The 8,187-nt window shown below is 36.2% G+C and overlaps 3 protein-coding genes across 3 annotated transcripts; 1 reads left to right on the top strand and 2 right to left on the bottom strand.

Annotated features, from left to right (window-relative positions):
- Window positions 1-1,320: 1,320 nt before the first annotated feature.
- On the top strand, window positions 1,321-3,245 carry LOC125187006 (probable E3 ubiquitin-protein ligase RHC1A). Its single transcript, XM_048083505.1, has 2 exons — window positions 1,321-1,381; window positions 1,859-3,245. Exon 2 carries the CDS (start codon window positions 1,872-1,874, stop codon window positions 2,313-2,315), a length of 444 nt encoding a protein of 147 aa, XP_047939462.1. The 5' UTR covers window positions 1,321-1,381; window positions 1,859-1,871; the 3' UTR covers window positions 2,316-3,245.
- LOC125187005 (nascent polypeptide-associated complex subunit alpha-like protein) lies at window positions 2,548-4,850 on the bottom strand. Its single transcript, XM_048083504.1, has 4 exons — window positions 4,689-4,850; window positions 3,712-3,781; window positions 3,116-3,243; window positions 2,548-3,034 (listed from the first exon to the last, which is right to left on the bottom strand). The coding sequence occupies exons 1-4, from the start codon at window positions 4,746-4,748 to the stop codon at window positions 2,702-2,704; spliced, it is 591 nt and encodes a 196-aa protein (XP_047939461.1). The 5' UTR covers window positions 4,749-4,850; the 3' UTR covers window positions 2,548-2,701.
- Window positions 4,851-5,234: 384 nt separating this feature from the next.
- Window positions 5,235-7,887, bottom strand: LOC125187004 (nascent polypeptide-associated complex subunit alpha-like protein). Its single transcript, XM_048083503.1, has 4 exons — window positions 7,727-7,887; window positions 6,412-6,487; window positions 5,798-5,925; window positions 5,235-5,696 (listed from the first exon to the last, which is right to left on the bottom strand). Exons 1-4 carry the CDS (start codon window positions 7,784-7,786, stop codon window positions 5,364-5,366), a joined length of 597 nt encoding a protein of 198 aa, XP_047939460.1. The 5' UTR covers window positions 7,787-7,887; the 3' UTR covers window positions 5,235-5,363.
- Window positions 7,888-8,187: the final 300 nt, after the last annotated feature.

Here is an 8,187-nt window from a genome sequence, read left to right as displayed (position 1 = left end):
CCGTAACTCCAATAGTTACTTTGATCCAGCTTTTACACCTTTGACGGTTCTCTAAACCTGTAGTACTAAACTTCTTGACGTCTTTCCACTTTCTCTTCTGTTTTGTCTCCGCGACTCTTAAACCGGTCTTTATCAAGTGAAACATCGTCGTATAAATCACGTGATTACCTAATAAGTGAACTAAAGATTTGTAAGCAGTGAAATAAACACATGTAAAAGTGAACTTATTCGCACTTGAGTAGAACACAATAAACAAGTTCGCAACAAGATAAAAATCACTCAAAAGTGAACTAAAAACGAGTCATTAGTGCACTAAATATGCTGCTACAAAGTGAACTATTTCTGGCCAAATTCTCAGCGCCTCTGTTTTGTCTTCTCTTTCACCTTTCTGCAGTTCTTCAAATCATGATGTCCAAATCTCTTGGCAGTTTCCACATTTTCGACCTAGTTTCATTGATAACCTCAATGCCTCTGTTTTTGTCTTCTTTTTCACATTTTTTTATCCCTTTTTACGGGTATCAAACCCAACATGTCGAGCGTGATTGTTATAGAAGTCCAATGCACGATCAAGAGTGATAAACTCTGTGAATTGACCTCCACATTTGAATTGACCTCCACATTTGAATTGGAGAGGTATCGCAATGAATTGGACAAAATTCGCGTCGAGATGAATTGAAGAACGAATAATGTGAATTGGAGAAGAATCACGTTGGATGAATTGAATGGAAAAACAGAATTTGAATGAATCTAATTTGGAAGGAAATCGATCATGAGATTTTGGTTCCAGATCTGATTTGGAATGGAATGAATATGATATGGAACACACGCCTCATATGAATTTCATAATATGATTCCAAAAATACCCTTGGCATATTTTACATCATTAAAATAAATAATATTTGTTGCCTTTATTTGTGTGGCTAGTTATATACTTAAAATTAGTTAGATCTTAATCACTCTATATATATATATATATATATATATATATATATATATATATATATATATATATATATATATATAATGTTCCTCTAATCCTCTTGCTTATCTTTTATGCTTTTTCGATATGTTAATTTTGGAGTTTACCATGCAAACAATGACACACAATTATTGATTTAAATAATAAGTGATGAAACAATGTTGTTAAATTTTTTGGAAAAGGTAGTATACGTGTAAACATCAGGAGCTATAGTTTTGGTTTAATTTACATTATGGAGTAATTGGGATTTAGATCCAATTACGCCGTGTTTTTAGTGAAAGAGCTATTAAATGATCATGCATGGAATCATTCTCTTATTGTGTTACTCTTCAAAGGTATCAACTTTCTAGCTCTGGATTTATTTTTTGTATTAATCTCTTCATATTTGCATCGGCAGAGAAGGTGAGGAAATTTGTGCTTTTTTCTGTTGACAAAATGGATAATTTTAACACTCTTTTTATCAATTTTTATTGAGTTTTTCCAAAAGTGTGGTGAATTTGATCGATTGTCTCTTTCAGCATTGTTAGGGTTTGCTTGATCAATTTTGTTTATATCTCTTTTCAATTTGTATCGGTATAAGATTATGATTATGCTCTTCACATTGTTATGAGCTAGGTTTCTTGAGCAATGAATTGCAGAATATTACCATTATGATCCTTGAATGTCAAAGCCCTTTATTGTTTTATGATATAAATTTGAGTTACTTCACTTGATTCACATCTCATTTGAAAGAATGGAATTAATAAGGATGATAAAATTGATCAATCATAAAGGCGTTGATTATTTCCAAAGTTTATCCTCATTACTACTAGTAAAAATCAAATTCCTCTCATTCTTTTAGTAATGGATTAACCTATAGTACTACTATGTTTGAGTCAGGCTAAGTGACGTGATGGGTTCGATCAGGGTGTATTCCAAAAATGGTTCAACGACCAGCAATTCGTGGACTTCTGTGGATTTCGTTGTCAGTGGAACTGGCACCCTCACCGTGTCCAGCAATAGAGGCGTGGTAGCGAGGGGTGTTGGCGTGGAACAAATCCCCGAGCAAGCCATTCGAAAACCAGCTCCAAAATCTGCTATCAGTGCCTTACCAAAGGTCAAGGTTTCCAAGGAGCACATTCATGCAGATTCCACCTGCGCCGTGTGCAAGGAAAAATTCGAGCTCGGGTCTCAGGCGAGGAAGCTTCCGTGCAAGCATATCTACCACTCAGACTGCATCGTACCATGGCTTCAACGCCACAGTTCGTGCCCTATTTGCCGCCTGCCCGTCACTAGGGATAATGGTAAGGTTGCTACACTCAGGCGTTGGTCGTGTTTTTGCTCCTTTGGCTGCTAGTACTAGGCTCTTGGTTGCCCATTTTCCCTCAATCTTGCTATCTTTCCTGTATTTCTTTTTATCATCATAGCTGTTCAACGAATAACTCTAATAACACATTTTATTATAGTTCTCAATGAATGAAAAAAATAGCAAAGAACTGATTCCTGTTGAGATACCATTTTTCTGGATTCATTTAAATGTGGTGATTGAGCAGTAGCATTTCTTTCGGGGTAAAGGATGAATGAAGAAATAGACGCAAAAACTGATGAATACAAAGCATATGCAAAACTGAGAGCAGTCATCACAATTCCAGTATGGTACACACGGAAAACTGAATAATGAACCAGAGTTCTAAGAAAACGGTGGCCGTCAACAAGTAGACATATTTAAGCATGATGCGATGCCTAGTTTGTAAGCTCCATAATGGCAGAGACTATGTCTCCGTTGGCTTCCTTGAGAGATTTGACAGCCCTAGCTCTCGAAACCCCAGCTTGTGTCATCACCAGCTCAATGTCCTTGGGTTCAACACCAGTTTCGTCTACATCTTCATCATCTTGAATTACAACTGCTGGCTCTGCCTTTGGTGCAGCTTGGTTGATGTTGGGAACCTTGAACTGCTCTGCTGCTTGAGTCTGCAGTTGAGAGCTTAGATCCTCAATCTTTGCCTCACCAAAGATAACATAAGTATCTGAGTTCGGGCTCTTAAAGACATCTGGCTTTGAGATGACAAATAGGATCTGAAACATGTAACAATATTAACATGTCAGTGTAACAACATCTGAGTTGTTGATTAAGAGAAATAAGGGAATAAAACTAACATTCTTGCTCTTCTTCACAGTTACTCGGCTGACCCCTGGGATTGGCTTCATTCCTAGCTTTAGCATTGCCTTGCGACTTTTCTTCTCACTGCGACTCTGCTTTGACCTACCGCTGCCATCTTCTTGTCCTGGCAAAAGAACAAGCACAGATTGATTTGGGTTGAACTCCTGATGCTATAAGAATCTTTCATTGTTTGTCATACTTTAACAAACCCATTTCAAGTTTCAACTGACAATAAAACTGAAACTGGAACTAAAATTAATAGGTCAATCATCTACATTCATCAGATAGAAACTCTAATGAGCATTGTTATCCTGCATTTTTCAGGAAAAGAAGGAGAGTATAAAATTTAAGGGCAAAACAACTCATAAAGGTATCACATGTTACATAGGAAAAGAGGACAAATTAGCTGTTTCATTACCTAGATCTATCCTAAGAACATAACCAACATGATTTCCCCAAATCATTTAGAAAATCAAGAATCAGAAAGCAGAGATATCCTTGATCTTCAATAACTGTCTAGCCTTCAAAGAGGTGGCAAACTGAAAAGTGAGGAAATAGAGTATCTCTTTAATCTCCAGGTGCGGAAACATACCTTCAACATCATCATCATCTTCATCATCATCGTCGTCATCCTCTTCGTCCTCAATTATAGGCTCATCATTCTGCAGGCAATATCTAACAATGAGCAACCAAGTAACAAAAATTGTACTTTTTTTTTTCTTTTTTCATACAGGGTGGCCATCATTTACATGCATACAATCAAATCAATTGTCTGCCCATGCATATCTCCAGGACAGAGGTAGTGATGGTGGGAAGCTTTATAAACATGAGTGTTAAATGGAAACCAACCAGCAAAGATAAATGGACCAGTTTACATCCACACATGCCCCCCAATATGAAGTCCACACAAAAGTCTTCCATAATTCACATTTTGCTATTCCATTTTCTCAATCAAAACAAAGTGGAATGTAGATTCTATATTCTTAATTTCTAATTAACTTGAAAGTCAAATAAGCCATGAACTCCCTTCAGATGGGAAGCTAAGAAAATGCGTAATACACACTTGACAATACAAAGTCGTTCAGATAGTTGCTCTCAAGTGGATTTTAGATTACAGGATATGTAAAGTTCAATACTTTTCTCTTCCATACACTTTTACTTGCTTATTTATACAGGGACTCGTTTATACAAAAATGAATCCCTATACACACTTGTATATTAATTTCACAATCATAATCAACAAACAATAAAACATGCCTTTCATACCACTCACAAAATACTCTACAGCGATTAACCACTTATTTCATACATTTCTCAAAATAACAAATTGTCTCTACACTTAACTTGTATCAATTTGAAACCATCAAAATCATAAAAACCTAGATCGAAGAATAATTGGCATCCAAATAACACATACGTTTATAGCCATATCACCCTCTTATCTAATTAGCTCAAACCAGCCACCTCCAAGACCAAAAAAATATCGAATCGTAAAACTAAACGGAAAATGATGGAGAATACAAACTCAATCATACAAAACCCACACAAACTCAAAGAGAGAGAAGTTACATCAATCTTCTGATGTTCAAGATGGTGGGCCAATAACTCCTCCTGGGATTGTTGAGTCATGTTTGATTCTCTGCAAGTAAACGATGTAGAGAGAGAGGGGGGAGGGGAGGCAGAGTGTGTGCGCGCTTAAAAACCCTAGGGAGAAAACAAGGCAATGATACTGTAGAAAACCCTATTTTTATGTGCACATAGCTTAGTAAAAGCGGTCTTCGTTCCATTATAAAACGCTACCACTTCTTTGTTTTTTTTTTTTTTCTATATCTATATTTTAGCATAACTAATAGGAGTAATCTCTCCGTCTTTCACATGCTATATTCACTCATTTTGGAGGGTTTTTTTTTTATTATTTTCTTTTCTAAATACTTCGCCAAATATTTGAACATTTTGATTTTTGCCCCACATAAATCTATTTAAGTTTTTTAAAGAGAGAAGCTTTTAGTTTCGTTTGAACATTTTGATAGTAGGAGTCAAAAACGATGGGTCTGACATTCGCAAAAATAAAAGCACACACGACACAAACAATGAAATGATAATAGCAGAAACAGATAAAACTGAAAACACAGTTATCATAAGATAAAAGTAGACACATGGATACACTGAAAAGTGAAACTGAACAAAGCAGATGGTTGCTTGGCCCCAGTGATCAGATATTTGTAAGAAAACTGTGGTCCTAATCTAGTTTGTGAGCTCCATGATGGCGGAGACAATGTCTCCATCTGCATCCCTGAGAGCTTTGACGGCCCTAGCCCTTGAAACCCCGGCTTGTGTCATGACCAGCTCGACATCCTTGGGTTCAACACCTGTCTCGTCTACATCTTCGTCATCTTGAATTTCTGTTGTTGGCTCTGCCTTTGGTGCAGCAGGGACGAAGTTGGGAACCTTGAACTGCTCTGCAGCTTGAGTCTGCAATTGTGAGCTCAGATCCTCAATCTTGGCTTCGCCAAAGATGACATAAGTATCTGAGTTTGGGCTCTTGAAGACGTCTGGCTTTGAGATGACAAATAAGATCTGAAACACCGTGTCGCAATAGATTAAGCCACACCCAAGTTGTTGTTGATTAGAAACTGTCTAGGGGTATGACAAAAAATATTAAGAGCATAACAACTAACGTTCTTGCTCTTCTTCACAGTGACTCGGCTGACCCCCGGGATTGGCTTCATCCCCAGCTTTAGCATTGCCTTGCGACTTTTCTTCTCACTACGGCTCTGCTTTGACTTACCACTGGCATCTAACTCTCCTGCCAAGAGAAACAAATTCATTAAGAAATTTCTTTTTCTTGACTTAACTTTTACACATTTGTTTCAACTTATAGTGTGCTATCTTAATTGGTCAGGTCCACTACCAAGTTATTAACCATGAAAACAAAGCTGGAACTAAAATTGATAGTATAAGTTCAATGATCAAAATGAGCACAAAGCATGTTGTTATCCTACATTTTTTTAGAAACAGACACAGCCTGAAATGGAAGGGAAAACAACTGAATCCCATTTTTGAGAGGTAGGTGTATCAAATCTTAGTCAACTATGTGTTTCTCTATCCAGATTTTTATTAGTAACATAACCAATACTATGATTTCTCCAAATCATTTGCAAACTCAAGAACCACAAATCTGAGATATGCTAAATACTATTCAATTACCATCTAGCATCATTCAAAGGGATGAGAAGCTGCGATGAAAATGAAGAAATAGAGTATTTTTTTGGAGCCAAGGGAAGACACATACCTTCAGCATTGTCTTCGTCTTCTTCTTCATCATCATCCTCCTCATCCTCCTCATCCTCAATTATAGGCTCATCGTTCTGCAACCATTAATTCAAAAATAAGCAACCAAGTAAGAGAACATGGTTTTTTTCTTGTGCGGGGTGGTCATTGTGTGTATTCAAGCTACCAAATCAATTGAATGTCATGCATATCTCCAGTACGGAGGTAGGGATGGCTATCATGCACAAGAATCAAATTAACAAGTATGATCTATAAATCAGCAAGAGAATATAAACAGCCACATCTAATTAAACACAGGTTGCTACTCCACAATCATATATTCCAGAAATTCTTGAAGACAACTAGACCTGGAAGCATTGCATCACATATCTAGAAACAAGAAGTAAAATTCAGACTACATACATTATGGGGTTGTTCGGTTTGCAAGATTGTATCCGAGATTAATTTATAGTGCGTCTGGTTCATGAGATTCAACCCCACAACTCAATCCTAAATGGATAATCATTGGATAATTAGTTTTAGTTAACCCCCTATGACTAAAATAATCTCATAATTCAATCCTAGATTGTATCTTGGTATTATTTTATCTTGGAAACCGAACACCACCCAAATATAAGAGATGCTCAGCTCTGAACTCTTCACTGACTCACATTCTTAATGACTAAAAATGCAAAGAATTTTACTCTTCCAAACTTCTAATCTTTTTTCAACCAAAAAAAAAGTGATAATATAAATAACATCAAGCTCACATATCCATGAACTCATATTAGACTTTAAGGATTGAGATGGGGAGCTGAGAAAACGCTTTAGAACACAAATGAATCCAGATTTCTTTTCAACGGAGGAAATGCGAAGTTTTATGTTTCACAAGCACTATATTGAAATTCCAACTAAGTAAATCAAGCAATTACTGGATTTCTTTCATGCAACTTTACTGGTTTACTTAATACGGGAAAATCGCAATTTCCACTGAAACAACATACCTCAATACCGCAGAAATATACTCTACAAGTGATTAATTTAGTCACAGATACTTCTCAAAGAAATAAATTGACTCCCTAGTCTAATTAACTATAGTCATTTGAAACCATCATAACCAAAAAACCAAAACCCTAGAAATTTCCCCAAATGCCTGTATACAGCTTCTTCTTTATTTAGCTCAAGAAAGATGATGCATCAACAAAAAAATACTACCAAGATTAAAAGCTAAAAACTTATCAAAACCATGAACTTAATAATCCAAAAACCCACAGCTTAATCCGAATTCGCACGAGACGTGTGGCGTCTACATGTTTGAGAGAGAAAGAGAGGGTTACATCAATCTTCTGTTGCTCAAGATGGTGGGCCAATAACTCCTCGTGGGACTGTTGAGTCATGGTTGATTGTTGTGCAGGTGAAGGAGAGAAATGTAGAAAGAGATTGAGAAATGCAGAGAGAGTGCAGTGGATTTAATTGAAGCGGTTGCGGTGCTGTTAGATAACGATTGCGAGTTCTTCATTTTGTCGTTTTTATTTCATTCAACCAGTAACAGTAACTGTATTTTCTCCATATAAACATTTAACATAAAATCTTTAATTTCGGTGTTATTTATATTTACAATTTACAATTTACAATTACGGTCCTATTCTAATGCTTATAGCACCCTATTCCAAAATTAAGACTAAATCTCTATCTTTGGATTTTAAAATAAGTGGATGAGATTAAAACTCACGAATCTCAATAAATAATAGACAAAATATCAACAAAGTGTAATATCGTCATTATGTTATCATATGAT

The sequence above is a fragment of the Salvia hispanica genome, chromosome 5 (genome assembly GCF_023119035.1).
Source record: "Salvia hispanica cultivar TCC Black 2014 chromosome 5, UniMelb_Shisp_WGS_1.0, whole genome shotgun sequence".
Taxonomy (NCBI): Eukaryota; Viridiplantae; Streptophyta; class Magnoliopsida; order Lamiales; family Lamiaceae; genus Salvia; species Salvia hispanica.
The sequence above is the reverse complement of the archived record's forward strand: the minus strand, read 5'-3'. Positions and strand labels throughout refer to the sequence as shown.

Bases quoted from the DNA above. Each gene is read 5' to 3' on its own strand.
- LOC125187005 (XM_048083504.1), bottom strand. From the start codon at position 4,748: ATGACTCAACAATCCCAGGAGGAGTTATTGGCCCACCATCTTGAACAT. The intron at 3,782-4,688 runs GTAACTTCTCTC...TATTGCCTGCAG, and splicing joins TTGAACATCAGAAGATTGAT to AATGATGAGCCTATAATTGA. The intron at 3,244-3,711 runs GTATGTTTCCGC...TTCTTTTGCCAG, and splicing joins AGATGATGATGATGTTGAAG to GACAAGAAGATGGCAGCGGT.
- LOC125187004 (XM_048083503.1), bottom strand. From the start codon at position 7,786: ATGACTCAACAGTCCCACGAGGAGTTATTGGCCCACCATCTTGAGCAA. The intron at 6,488-7,726 runs GTAACCCTCTCT...TAATGGTTGCAG, and splicing joins TTGAGCAACAGAAGATTGAT to AACGATGAGCCTATAATTGA. The intron at 5,697-5,797 runs GTTAGTTGTTAT...ACGGTGTTTCAG, and splicing joins CTGTGAAGAAGAGCAAGAAC to ATCTTATTTGTCATCTCAAA.
- LOC125187006 (XM_048083505.1), top strand. From the start codon at position 1,872: ATGGGTTCGATCAGGGTGTATTCCAAAAATGGTTCAACGACCAGCAAT.